Here is a 13,482-nt window from a genome sequence, read left to right on the forward strand (position 1 = left end):
ATGTAGATGGCAGCATAGAGATGTTAGATGTCTGATAACCCTCACAGCGATTTCTTACCCACCTCCAGCAAGACTCAGGTGGGCAGCCTGGTGTATAGGAAAGGACCGTGGCTTTTGGGTCAGACACCATGATTTCTGGTCCACTTGCCACCACTCTCCAGCCATGTGTAAGCCGCTGGGCTGCCTGAGTCTGCTCACCTGGAATGTGGTGCTAATAAACTATGACCTTTCAGGGCTGCTTTGAGGCCGAGACCCTGCGTGTGAAGCTCCTGGCAAGGCCACAGGTCTATACTAGCAGTGGATGGTCTGTCATTGCACACATGGGTCTGTTGTCTGTGTTGGACCTGCTCTGGTTACCCACCTGAAAGAACACTGCTGAGCCTCCAAGACCTACCTCAAATGCCACTTCCTCTAGGGAGCTCTCCTTGATATGCTTTACCTGGGAGGAGGGGATTTATGTCAACCAAGAGTCTTCTGGTTGCAGGAGTCAGAAAAGCCTAAGCTTGTTCTGAGCAGTTCTGGGCAAGGCTGCCCCAGGGCTCATGCTGTATCTTTGGGACCATCTCCTCTGTGTCCATTCTCATCTCTGGTCCTCCCTGCTTCTTCTTACATACCAACGTCAACTTTTCCTGCTGCAGATGGCTCCTCCTTGCTGCTGGGGATGCTGACCCCAGATAGTCCTCCTTCCGTTGTCCTCACAACCCCTCCCAGGGCCTATGGAAAATTCTCATGGAAGGATCTGATTGGCTTTGTTTGGGTCACATGCTCACTGTTTGAGCCAATCAGCATGGACATGATTATAACCTTATACCACAGTTGGCCAGCAGGGGGCGCGTGGAGTGCTATGATTGAGGGATTGGGGCTGCAGCTTTTCCCAGTGGAAAGAGCAGCCAGAGTCATGGTCCCCACATGTGGAGGAAAATGAGGCCCAGCAGAGGTGAAGCAACTTGCCTAGATGCAAGCCAGGGCAGGGGCAGGGAGGTCACTCTGGTGATGGCCTGGCTGAGGGTCACACACTGGGTGGTCCCTATGGGCTGAAATGGCCAGACGCCTGGACTGTGGCTGGCGTTCACACCTCTTAGAATAACTTTAAGACACAGACCTTTTCTGGTTCTGTGCTGTTTCCAGGCTCAGCCAACTCCCTGCTCCCACGTGGGGTGTGGGGGGTCACATTGTAGTGAAGTCTCCCAGGTCATGACTGAGATGAGTGAGGGGACATTAGAGCCAGCCCAGCCTTCCCAGCATGAGCTGACTTCTGAGGCAAGAAGAGGGGCTTTCAGGGGGTGGGAGGCGGAGGGTGCGCTTTCCACACCCCGAACAGTGCAGGGTGGGCCCCTCGCACCTATGAGCACCTCCACCGGCCTCCTCGCGCCTCCACACCCGTCATTTAATTGTCTCAACAACAAACGGGTCTATTAGCAGGAATTAAGGTTTTAGAGGCAGAATTTTAGAACAGAAAAGAACAGAGCCAGAAAACACATGAGAACTCTCCACCCACCCTCCCTTCACCCCCAGATTAGACAGATCTCTTGAAAAGGCAGAACTGTTTGCCCTCCTCCCCAGGCATGCCCCCCCACTCCCCACACCGCTCACCAGATAGCTTCAGAGAGGTCCCCTCCACTCACTGCGGGTCTGGCCCACGCCAGTGTGCGGAGGGATGGCTGGCCCAGGTGAGGCCTCCATGGACGCCCCAGAACATCCACAGAAGAACCACTTTATGGAGGGGTTGTATCCTCATTGCCCCCAAAACACCTACCTGATCTCTGAACATGAGGTCAGAAAAAGCAGTTTGGGTGTCAAGGGGAGGTGACACATAACAGTAACACTGCAGGTAGTGGGCACGGCTGTCTCCAGAGGCGGCACAGGTTGGGCAGTGGGGCCCCCGAAGCCACTCGTGGGCGGGAACCCAAAGGGAATTCTTGGCCCAACCTTGCCAGGCCCCACGCCCAGTAAAACGTTCTTTCTGTGAAGGATCAGAATTCTGAGTGGCCAATGCATAGGGAGAAACAGTAGATGGACAGATGGAAAATTCTAGGAGGTCGTGAACACTTGCCCATGAGTGGTGTGCAAAGAGCGTTCAGTTTGTTTAGTCAGCTACTCAGAGAACAGAGGGCCCTGGGCCCTGCTGGGAGGGGCGGGTCTGGGTGACTCAAGGGCCTGCCCTTTATCCAGCACCCTCTGCATTTATTTTCCTTGCTCCCCCCTCTGTTGTGACCTCATCTCCTGAAAGTCTGGGGCTCTCTGTCCTGGACTAAAGGGGAAAGTACAGGAGCAGATTTTCATGATGTTTGGGGCAGAGCACTAAAGGGCTCTGAGCTCTTGGCCCCGAAGTCCATATGGCGATGGCGGCTGACATGTGAGGGAGGATGGGACACCCGAGGGAAAGGGGACACAGAGGGCGGTGTGGCCCCAAGCCGCCTCCTAGGGGCTCCCTTCCCGGGAAGCAGGGGCCCTGCAGCCCCCGGGTTGTCTTGAGAAGGGGCAGGTTTCTTTCCCCGCGTCCTCCACCTGACTCCTCTCCTCCCTCCAGCGTCATCATGACCGGGGCCTACAACAACTTCTTCCGCATGTTTGACCGGAACACCAAGCGGGATGTGACGCTGGAGGCGTCCAGGGAGAGCAGCAAGCCCCGGGCCGTGCTCAAGCCGCGGCGCGTGTGTGTGGGCGGCAAACGCCGGCGCGACGACATCAGCGTGGACAGCTTGGACTTCACCAAGAAGATCCTGCACACGGCCTGGCACCCGGCCGAGAATATCATCGCCATCGCAGCCACCAACAACCTGTACATCTTCCAGGACAAGGTGAGCTCTGAGATGCACTAGGTGGGCACACGGTCCCGTCCTGCGAGCCAGCGTGTGCAGCCATCCCAGCACGACCCTCAAAGGACAGCACAGGAGAGGGAGACGATTGCTGCGACAACCAGGACGAGGGGAGTGGCCCCATCCCTCCCCCGGTGTCCCTAAGCCAGGCCACCTTTGCTGGCAGTTGTCAGTTTAAAAGAAGGAAAACAAAGGATTCACAGCCACAAACCGTGAAATGGAGGTGATGGTCGGCTTGAAAGTTCAGGGTTCTTTCATTCCCGTACTTGACCTATGTGCGGTCTTTACCACATTGTTAGAATTTTTACATCTCTGGGTTAATTTTTCACTCCAGCGGTTCCTTTCAGGGGAAGCGGGAGCCAATGCGAGCTGTGTCTCTCACTGGCCTGTTTGGCCCCAGATCAGGGCTCTGGGGACAGATAACGAAGCTCAGACACGCCAGCCAGGGGTTCTTTGGTTATAAATGGAGCAGTTTCCACTGTCTCAGAGCTGTGGGCCTCACCTTTGTGTTTTGGATCGTGAATTCATGCTGAGAATTTGCGGATGCAAGCTCCTCTTTTAGGTTCTTTCCATGTCTTTCAGTAACCCCAGTCCCTTTCGGTTTCCTGAGAGGAAGGGGGGTGTGAAATCTCCCCGTGTGTGCCTGTTATTCTCACCACTTAACCAACCTTTGCTGTGTGTCCGCCTTGTACCAGGCATGGCACTCGGTCCTCTAGGTGCATTGGTTTAATCCCTACGCCTGCTCTGCGGGGCACCCCATCATCCTTCCGCAGTCATCGGGCACCTCGTGGGAACTCCTCCTGGGTGGGTCCATGACCTTTTGGCATCCTTATCGTGACCCTGAGAGGTGGGTGGGTGTCCGTTCATTTCTTCCATAAACGCCCACTGTTCACTGAGTGCCTGGCTCTGCGCCACGTGCCAGGGATTAAAAGGTGAACAATTTATCCCCCCATTGTACACAAGAGGAAGCGGAGGCCCCGGAACAGTCTGCCTGAGGCGCACCAGCCAGGTGGTGCAGTCAGGGACCCCGTCCAGGGTTTTACACAGGCGCCTTCCTCTCCATGTTGGTGGCCACGTTAGAGCCACAGTCTAGCCTGGAAGGTTCTGGAGACATCGCTTCATCTGTGAAGCAGGACAGAGCAGGTGGCACAATGACGGTGGACCTGGGAGGACCCAGGGGCCCACGGGAGAAGCGAGAAGCCCCTGGTGGCTCCTTGACGTGTTTGGTGACTTCAGGAGCTCGGCCCTCCATGCGACTGCTTGTTGTGCCCTGGCCCCTTTTCCAGAGGCGCTGGACCACCTCCGAAAGAAGATTGCATGTTATGACCATTTTAGGGTACCTTTTATTTAGTGACCGCACAGTCTCCGGGGACACTTCCTCCAGGGCCACAGTAGTTCCTTCTGCTCTGTCAAGACCAGCTTTGCCCACTCTACCAACCACCCACACGTTATCTTTGCCCAGGGAAGGCAGCCGGACCTGTGCTGTGCATTTTGATTCGGAAAGCAGTCTGCAAGAGGCCCCACCAAATCCAACCTCTTTTTACAAGATGTAACCTAACCCAGGAAAGAGACCCACCCGAGATTTTTGTCAGTGGATAACGGTATACTTTTGTGTGTGTCAAAGCACAAAACGCATGTGCACTCACTTCCGGCCATACGATATTTACACAAGGAAATGGGTCCATTGATTTTCTTTTTTTTAATCAAAGTGAATGAAGAATGTTTGTTTATATATCACTGTAAAATCCAGGTGACCTGGACAGTATTATATGTACATATCTATTCTAATTAAAATTAACAATCACAGGATTGGATTCCTTTTTTTCCCCCTTTGTAAAGAGGTTCAAGAATGTGGTAAATTGTATAGAAACCTTGTTGAAGCCAAAATCCAGCTCTGAGGGCCTTACACAATTACTCGGATATTTGGCACAATCCATTTCCCTTTGTGATTCAGATGCTGAGAGGAAACGTGCATTTACAGCTGGAGGTGTCTGTCAGATCACAGATTTAACACTTACCATCTGCCAAGTGCAGATCTTACACCGTGTTCAAAAGGAGGTCTTAACACAGTTCCTGGTTCCTTACTTCTGTTGTAAACTTTGGATACCAAACCAAAGACAAAGAAAAGATAAAGAAAGAAAAAGATCTTTTCGGAAGTAAAGCCTGTCTTTGGATCCCTGGCAATGAATGATGTTCAAAGCAAACTGTGAATAATAACGTGTGTTTCGAGAAAAGATGTTGGGGGGGAGGGGGAGAGGCCAAACTAGAAATGGCAGAAGGGCCAGTAAAATAGTCACAAACGTTGCTTCCTTAACTGTGTTTAAAGTTTCTGCTCTTCTTGAATGTACGGGCGTTCCCATAGTCATTGTGAGGTTGTTGGGTTGTTTCTAGTTTTGTTTGAATTCTCTCGGAGGACTGCTCTCGGTGGCATCGGACATGTGGGGTAGACTAGATGGAATTGACCACGTTGGACTCTGTAACTCATAGGTGCATTCTTGTTTTCTTTGGTGTTTCACAAATTACCCAACTGTTGAATAAAACTATAAATATGTGAATACCAGCTTTTTCCAATAAAATAACAAATGTTACCTTGAAAATGAAGCTCAGAATGGTGTTTGTTTTTAATGAGGCTGACCCAGGGCCGTGGGTCCGTGGCAAACACGTGGGCACTGGGAAGCCTGGATCGCCTCAAGGCTTTGCTGCCTCGAGCTCCTAGCACAGCTTTTAACCTTTCCAAGCTCTGATATCATCACTGAGGAAACGGAGCAAATAATAACACCCACCTGGCCGGTTTGGGTTGTGGGGGAGGGGCGAGGGCCTTGTTTCATGGGACAAGGCCTGCAAAGCCCAGCGCCTGGCACATCAGCCCTCAGTAAACGGAAGCTGTTTGTTTTGAAGCTGGTGAGCATCATTCGTCATGATTTCCAAATATTCTCACATTCTCCCATGATTTCTTTGGACCCTCACGTCCACTGTGAGAATAAGGGACAGATGAGGCGATTGAGGTTCAGAGAGGTTAAGGAGCGAGAAGGAGAGCACACAGCTAGCACGTGTTGGTGCCAGGTTTTGAGCTTGGTTAAGAGTGGGCTAGCTCTTAACATAGTGCTCCCCTAACAGCACCACCGCACACATGCCTCAGGGGCCCAGGGAACGGGAGCCAGAGAGGAGAGAGACCACAGGGCATCTGGGTTGGTTCTGGAAGCCAGGGCAGTCCAGCCCCGCCTGCTGTGACGGCTGAGATGAAGAAGAGGACATGTGGGGACGTGCTCTGTGTACCTGTGGGTCTCCCTGGCCCCTTCCTGGGAGCCTAAGCCTCTTGCCTCCACTTTTTTTTTTTTTTTTTTTTATGAGGAGGGCGCAGCTCACAGGGGCCCATGTGGGGATCGAACTGGCAATCTTGGTGTTATTAGCACCGTGCTCTAACCAACTGAGCTAACCCGCCACCCCACTCCTCCACTTTCAAGAGGGTGTTTTCCATGTCAGGCCCAGCAGGAGGCAGGCAGGAGCTGTTCTGGTGGGTCTGCTGGCAGGATTTTCATCGGCTAAGAGCATAAAGTTGGAGAAAGCTGCCTCCTGGCTGTGTGGGCTTGGACCTGCAGCCAACCTCTCTGAACCGCCTCTGTAAGACAGAGGGCACTGCCACGCCTTCCCAGTGGGGATGACTAATGAGATAATAAGAAAGCTTGTGTTGAACCCCGTGGTACCACTGTATGGGGGACTCCACATGGGTGACCTTATTGAGGCTTCGTGTTATCCCTTTTGAGGGGGGAGGGGCTGAGCTATTGTCATTCCCAGTTTACACGCGAGAACCCGAGGCTTAGAGAGTAAATCACTTAACTTGGGCCCAAATCATAGAGCTAGTAAGTGGTGGAGTCTGAATTCAAATCAGATGGTGGAAGCTCCCGCCACATGGCAGCTGCTCAAAGGATGGTGACGGATATTGTGGCCGCAGCTCCACCAAACCCAGCTTCCGCCAGCACCAACTGAGCCCCGGCGTGGGGCTGTGTGGGTGTGACTCAGGCTGTGGACCTTGAGATGGGAATGTATCCTGGGGTATCCAGGTGGGACCAATCTATCACGTGTGTCTTTGAAAGCAGAGCACCTCTGCTGGCTGTCCTCAGAGGGAGCGGCAACAATGGAAAAGGGTCAGAGAGGGGACATGTGGACATGAGGGCTCCACCTGCCATCACTGGCTTTGAAGGTGGAGGAAGGGGCCACAGGCCAGGGAACGTGGGTGGCCTCCAGGAGCAAGAAAAGGCCAGGACATGGATTCTCTCCCAGAGCCTCCAGAAGGAACCAGCCCTGCCCTCACCTTGATTTTGACCCAGGGAGATCACTGTCAGACTTCTGATCCACAGACTATAGGAGAATAAGTGTGTTGCTTTAAGCCACTCAGTTTGTGGTAATTTGTCACAGTGGCCTAGGAAATGAATATACTCGGCTACCTTCAGCTGACCTCCTAGCCACCCCTTTCGGTTTCTGCCGCTTTCACAGGTGAGGACCCTCAGAGAGGTGCAAATACCTGCCTAAGGCCACACACCTGTAAGGAGGCAGCAGAGGTGGGATCAGACCCCACATCACCCTTCTTGAGGGTGAGACCCTGCTGAGGAGCTCCCGGCAATACTCAGGGAGCCTGTAGCCAGATGGTGGCAGAGAGGGGTAGGCAGGGGCTCCTAGAGGCCAGGGACTTGAGGGGAGCTGGGCCATGGGGCGGGGCGGCCAGGCTGGCTGCCCTTTGGACGGCCCCCAACTCCACGCCAGGCTCTGGGCTCAGCTGTGGACAGGCTACAGAGGGGAGCATTGGAGCGGCTGCATGAGTAATGCTCAAACTCTGCTCCCTCCTGGACCCCTCCCAAATATAGACCATGGTTTGCTCAGATGAAAACGTGATTGTCATCCCGTCTGTCCCCAGCCCTGAGAGCTCTGAGGCCCCTGACACCCACTGGGCTATGTCCACGAGCCTTGGCCTGGCACGTGGGCCACTTGGTGCTGAGGGCTCAGCAGATGCTTGTGAGCTGTTTCCTGCACCAGTACCATCTCGGGTCATCCCCATAGCCACCCTAAAAGAGGATGCTGTCACTTCCCTTATTCTACAAATAGGGAAACTGAGGCACAGAGTCACAAAGAGGGGTGAGTTGCCGAAGGCCACAAACTTGTGAGGGCTGGAGCTAGGATCGGATTCAAGGCAGGGTGTCCCGAAACCGGGTCCTGGACTCTGCCCCCTGAACCACTTCAGGTCCCTGTAAGTGATTTCTGATGGGTGTTTCTGGGCCAACGCTTGGGCTCCTCTTCCTGGAACTCAGTCCACACCCGCCCCCTTCTCCCCCAGACTCCTGACCTAGAACCTAAAGCATCCAGGCTGGGTCAGGGCCTGCAGAAGTTCAACCACCTGAGAAAACTTTAACAAAGGCTTACCAGCGTCAGCGGTGGTTTCCTAGCAACCGAGCCCCGTCTAGAGCTCAAAATAATTGCCCAGGTCCTGAGTGATTCATTCCAAACAGCTGTGTCCTTTTTTGAAAAACAAAGCCCCATTACCTACCTGGATACTGTCAGAATGGGGCCCACACAGCCAAGTGACACGATGGCTTTCAGAGAGGGACTGCAAATCTGCAAAAGGCAGCAGGAGTAGGAGGACAAAAGTAAAAATGAAATTTGAACGAAATCCATTATTAAAATTATGCCCAAAATGTCCAAACATGTAAAATAGCTATGGCTGTTTGGAGAAGCCCATTGTTCACTTAATGCGTTTGCAAAGCCTCGGGAAGGTACAAATGACTGTGCCAGTTATAAATGTGCCAAACAAGAAACTCCTTCCCTTTGGAAGGATCACCATGTAGCTGAGCAGATCTGCTTGATCCTCATTCATTCATCACCTAACAAACGTTTTCTGAGCACCTACTGTGTGAGCGCACTGAGGCTGAGTGGCTCGGCAGGGACGCTGCGGCCCCGCGGCCGGGGTGCGAGTCCTGGCTTTGATGGTAGCTGTTTATCTCGGGGGCGTCCTGTCCTTGCCGAACCTCAGTGTTCTCATCTACAAAGTGTGGAGAAAGAGAGTTCCTCCCTTGTGGGGCTGTGGGATTAAATGAGAAAATCTTTGATGAGTGGTTAGCAGGAAGCCTGGCCCCACCAATCTGGTGTCATCCTTACTCCTTCCTCAAAGCTTCAGTGAAGTCTTGCTACACCCTGCCGCTGGGTCCCAGCCATCGCTGGGGGGACTTGGAACCATCTGTGTCCACCCTGAGAATGAAGAGGCCTCACTGAAGAGGGGGCCTAAGGGAGGTGGGGGTGGGGAGGGTGTGGGGACAGAGCCAGGGGTGCAGTTTCCAGGCTCTCGCCCTCACGTGGAAAGGTGCTGGCTCAGGTAGTAAATGGCCATCAGCTGTGGCTAGTTGGCCGTCAGCTGTAACCAGTGAGCCATTGGCCACTAATATAACTGCCGTGGCTACGTTAGCAGCGCATGGTGGCTGAGCTAACAAGCGGGGGCTGCAGTTAGTACGGCAGATTGCAGTTAGCAAGTGAGGTTGGTTGACAGAGAAGTGGACGGCAGGTTGTGGATCCTGTGGCTCCTGCTTCCTGTGTCTCCAACCCAGCCACCAGCGAGACTATCTAGTCATAGATATGACTCCTCTCTCTATGGCTCTGTGGGTGTTCCTGTTTGGCCTCCTGCGTTCTTACGTGGGGAGCAGGACCAGAGACCCCGCAGGCTGCAACATATGACGCATGGCGCAGCGAGCAGGGTATGGTGCCAGCCAAAGCTCCCCGAAAGGCGATGGAGCAGTCTGTGTGTATAAACATTCAGTCTCTGTAAGACCAGGAGGAGCAGCTGCCGGAGAGCTGGACCCCCATGGAGGGATGGGAGGATGTGGACGGTTCCCCAACCAGCATAGGCTGGAGAAAGCGAAGGTTGTTGCAGCCCTGTGGGCTGGGAAGTGCTTGCTGAGGAAGCCCGGATGCAGGACTATAGTCCCAGGAGGAAACGCTTGCTGAGTCCTTGGTGGGAGATGTGGGTGAGGTCAAGGTCGTCCCTCACCCCCAGGTTGGGGAGAACTTGGGGAGGTGCCGAGAGGGCACACGTTGTGAGGCCAACGCACGGCCCTGGCGAATGACTGTGGACTATGGGGAATTGCCTTCCATCCCTGATTTGATGGACCGCTTGACTGTTTGTTTGGGAACGTGCCACATGTTGGGGTGCAGGCGGATGTTTGCTTCCTGTGTCTCGACCGGCTGCCATCGAGAATATATAAGCACCTTGGCTGTGAGCCGCTGTTGTTCCAGCATGGTATCCTGAGAACCCTGACTGTGCCCAGGAAGTCTGGCTGTGCCCAGAGAGAGTGGCAGTGCCCTGAGAGCCCTGGCTGTGCCCATAAAGACTGGTAGTACCCTGAGAACCCTGACTGTGTCCAGGAAGTTTGGCTGTGCCCAAAAGGACTGGTGGTGCCCTGAGAAACCCTGGCTGTGCTCAGGGAGACTGGTGGTACCCTAAGAAGCCCAGGAAGTCTGGCTGTGCCCAGAAGGACCGGTGATGCCCTGAGAAACCCTGGCTGTGCCCAGAGAGCCTGGCTATGTCCAGGATATTGCATTCACCTCCAGGTTCCTCGCACAGGGTCCCTTGCGGAAGATGCTTGTCGTGTAGATTGTGAGGCGAGAACCTGTAGGGATGGAGTGTGGGGACAGAGCCAGGAGTGCAGTTTCCAGGCTCTCACGTGGAAACGCGCTGGCTCGGGTAGTAAATGACCCCGCCTGACACTCTGCGTAACAGAGGGGCAGGGGTTTGCTATAGCCTGTGTGGGGGCAGAGCCCCAGAAAGTAGTTTCCAGGCTCTCGGCCTCACATAGACAGGTGCTGGCTCAGGTAGTAAATGGCCATCAACTGTGATTGCATGGCCATCAGCTGTGGCTAGTTGGCCGTCAGCTGTAACCAGTGAGCCATTGGCCACTAATATAACTGCTGTGGCTGTGCTAGCAAAGAAAGGAAAGAATGGGGCTAGCAAGAAGATGGTGGCTGGGCTGGCAAGTGTGGATGGCGGTTTGCGGACAGTGTGGATCCAGCCTCCATTGAGAGTATAGTGCCGCCAGAGAGAATATAGTGGTATGACTCCCCTACCTATGGCTCCGTGGGTGTTCCTTTTTGGCCTCACCATATCCTGCGTTCTTGTGTGGGGAGCGGGAGCAGAGACCCCGCAGGACGCCCCGCATGACAGCCTGGAGCCAGCAGGCTACCCAGTACCACCCACACCAGCTAGGATGGTCTAGGGGTCCGCGTACCTGCCCAGGCCCTGGTGCTCATGGCCAGAATCTGGATTTCCTAGAGCCACGCAGGATGGAGGGCAGTGGATAGTGGCTCTTCATCGCCCAGAAGCCACTCTCCACTCTGCCTCGTGTGTGCTGGCTGGTGGAAGTGTGACTCCATGTGTCCTGCTCCCGCTAGACATGGGGTTGGTATGTGGCCCATGCGAGGCCAGGCCAACACTCTGCCCTGACTCTCGAGAGCCTGGAGAAAAACGCTGTATGAGGCCCCCCATGTGACAGAGACCCTGGCACTGCAGTTTCTGCCTCTGACATGACAGTCTGAGCCAGGATGGTGGCTTCACTCTCAAGGCTGGCAGGAGAGGGTAAGGAAGGGACGTGCCTGTCGTTTGAGGGCATGGCCTGGACGCTGCCTGTTTCCCTTCCAGTTCCTCCCACTGGCCAGAAATAGGGCTTACAGCAGGGGAGGCTGGGGAATGGGCTTGTTCTTGGGTGGTCAAGGGCCCAGGTTCAGGTTAGGCCTTGTGCTCCCTTACAGGGCACGTGGGGGCACAAACAGCAGTTCTCTCTGCCACAGACAGAAAATGGGGTCGTGCTCGGTCTTTCCAGGCTTGTGCCCAAGCCCCCAGAGAAGCTCTCGTTTTTGCCCTTCCCATAGGACGTTCCTGCCAGAGTCAGGGGTGTCTGTATCTGTGATTTGCCCCCAGCGATCAGAATGATAGAGGAGGTCTGTGGCAGCTGCCTGTGCTCTTTACAAGATAACCTGGGTCTGCTTCTGCTTCCTGGCATGAATGCCTGAGAGATGGTTCTCCCACAGAGAACTGCACACTCGGGACAGAAACAACCACCTTCTGATGGCGCACACGAGCGGGCAGATCCCAGAGAGGAGTGGAAAGGCAGGAGGAAGGGCAGCCTGGGCGAGGGTCCCATTGGGCAGGTCCCGTCCTGAGGGCAGGTGCAGGTGGGGCCCAAGGGGAGCAGGGTCCTGAGATAGGGACCCGGCTTTAGCCAGAGAGCTGTGAACCTCTGAGTGGCATTCTCAGGACCCACGGGTGCCAGCTACTCTGCCTAGTGGGGACTTCAGACCCCATGCTGGGGGCAGGGACCCTCAGGAGGCCGTGTGGGGAGTTTTGGTTAAAAAACAAAAGCCTGTCTTCTTCAGAGCAATAAGCTTTCAGTGATGACATGCAGAAATGGTGTTTATTTAACTCTGACATCCAAACATGCTGACTGGGAGTTGGGATGGCGAAAGGATTGGCGTCAGATGGCAGATTCAAGAAGGATAAGGTCCTACTTTGTCGGCAATTTTGAAATGGGCAACTGCAGAAATTTGGGTTTCTGTCATGTGGGAGTGTATTTACGTGATGTGGGATCAGGGTACAGGGGTGGAATTGAGGAGATGGAAAAGGGCATTTGAATAACTGAACATCGAATCACTGGTCTGGAGCAGCACGTCCATGAGGAGACCGGGCGGTGTTTCTGACCATTAACCCCCCCCCCCCAGAGGATGGACAGTGCAAACTCCGTGAATGCATGTCCCTCTGGGGTGCTGACAGGGAGTCTCCCCACACTGGAAGCTGGCACTAAACCCTCTCTATGGCGCCACCAGATTGGGTCTTTCCGGAGCAGCTCAAACGCTGCTACTGCTTCATGGAAGACCTGTGAGACCCCCAGCCCCCTGCAGACCCTCCCTGTTGCTCCCACGGCTGGGGGTGGTGGTGAAGGCCTAGCCCCGAGCAGGCAACCGGACATGGTGTTGACTGTCGGCTGCCCCTGTGGCCAGCACGCTGGCCAGTCTGAGGGACAGTGTTCTGAGGAGGGAATGGAAGCCACAAGAAAACTGATTTCTTCATGGCCCAGTAAAAAAACAGGCTTTGGTCCCCACCTTAGCTCTGCCACAGCTCTGCTCACGTCCTCGAGCCTTTAAGAATTCTCATGTGCTTAAATGTTGGTGTGGGGGAGGCATGGGAGCTCGTTGTGAGGCCCAGATGACCTCATGTAAACAGTGCCACACCTGCAGTGGCTCTCAGAAACGTAGGTCCCTGTCGGGCTAGAGTCCCAGAGAGCAGTTTCCAGGCTCTTGGCCTCACGTGGAAAGGTGCTGACTCGGGTAGTAGGTGGCCGTCAGCTGTAACCAGTTTGCCATTGGCCACTGATATAACTGCCGTGGCTGAGCTAGGAAGCACGGATTGCAGCTAGCAAGGGGTTGGTTGGTTGGCAGATGGCGGCTAGCAAGTAGGGTTAGCAAGCGTGGACAGCGGATTGCAGTTAGCAAGGGGTTGGTTGGCTGGTTGGCAGAGAAGCGGGCAGCGGGTTGTGGGTAGTGTGGCTCCTGCTTCCTGTTTCTCCAGCCCAGCCGCCAGCAAGAATACAGTGGTGTGACTCCCCTATCTATGGCTCCGTGGGTGTTCCTTTGA

At 54.4% G+C, this 13,482-nt stretch overlaps 1 protein-coding gene across 2 annotated transcripts in view; it reads left to right on the plus strand.

Annotated features, from left to right (window-relative positions):
- Positions 1-5,420, plus strand: part of PPP2R2C (protein phosphatase 2 regulatory subunit Bgamma) — a 109,403-nt gene extending 103,983 nt beyond the window's left edge. For both annotated transcript variants that reach the window (XM_019748217.2, XM_019748216.2), the window contains exon 9: positions 2,531-5,420. In XM_019748217.2, coding sequence (XP_019603776.1) covers positions 2,531-2,822 — 292 coding nt within the window. In that variant the 3' untranslated portion in view covers positions 2,823-5,420. The remainder of the gene's footprint in view (positions 1-2,530) is intronic.
- Positions 5,421-13,482: the final 8,062 nt, after the last annotated feature.

The sequence above is a fragment of the Rhinolophus sinicus genome, linkage group LG02 (assembly GCF_036562045.2).
Source record: "Rhinolophus sinicus isolate RSC01 linkage group LG02, ASM3656204v1, whole genome shotgun sequence".
Taxonomy (NCBI): Eukaryota; Metazoa; Chordata; class Mammalia; order Chiroptera; family Rhinolophidae; genus Rhinolophus; species Rhinolophus sinicus.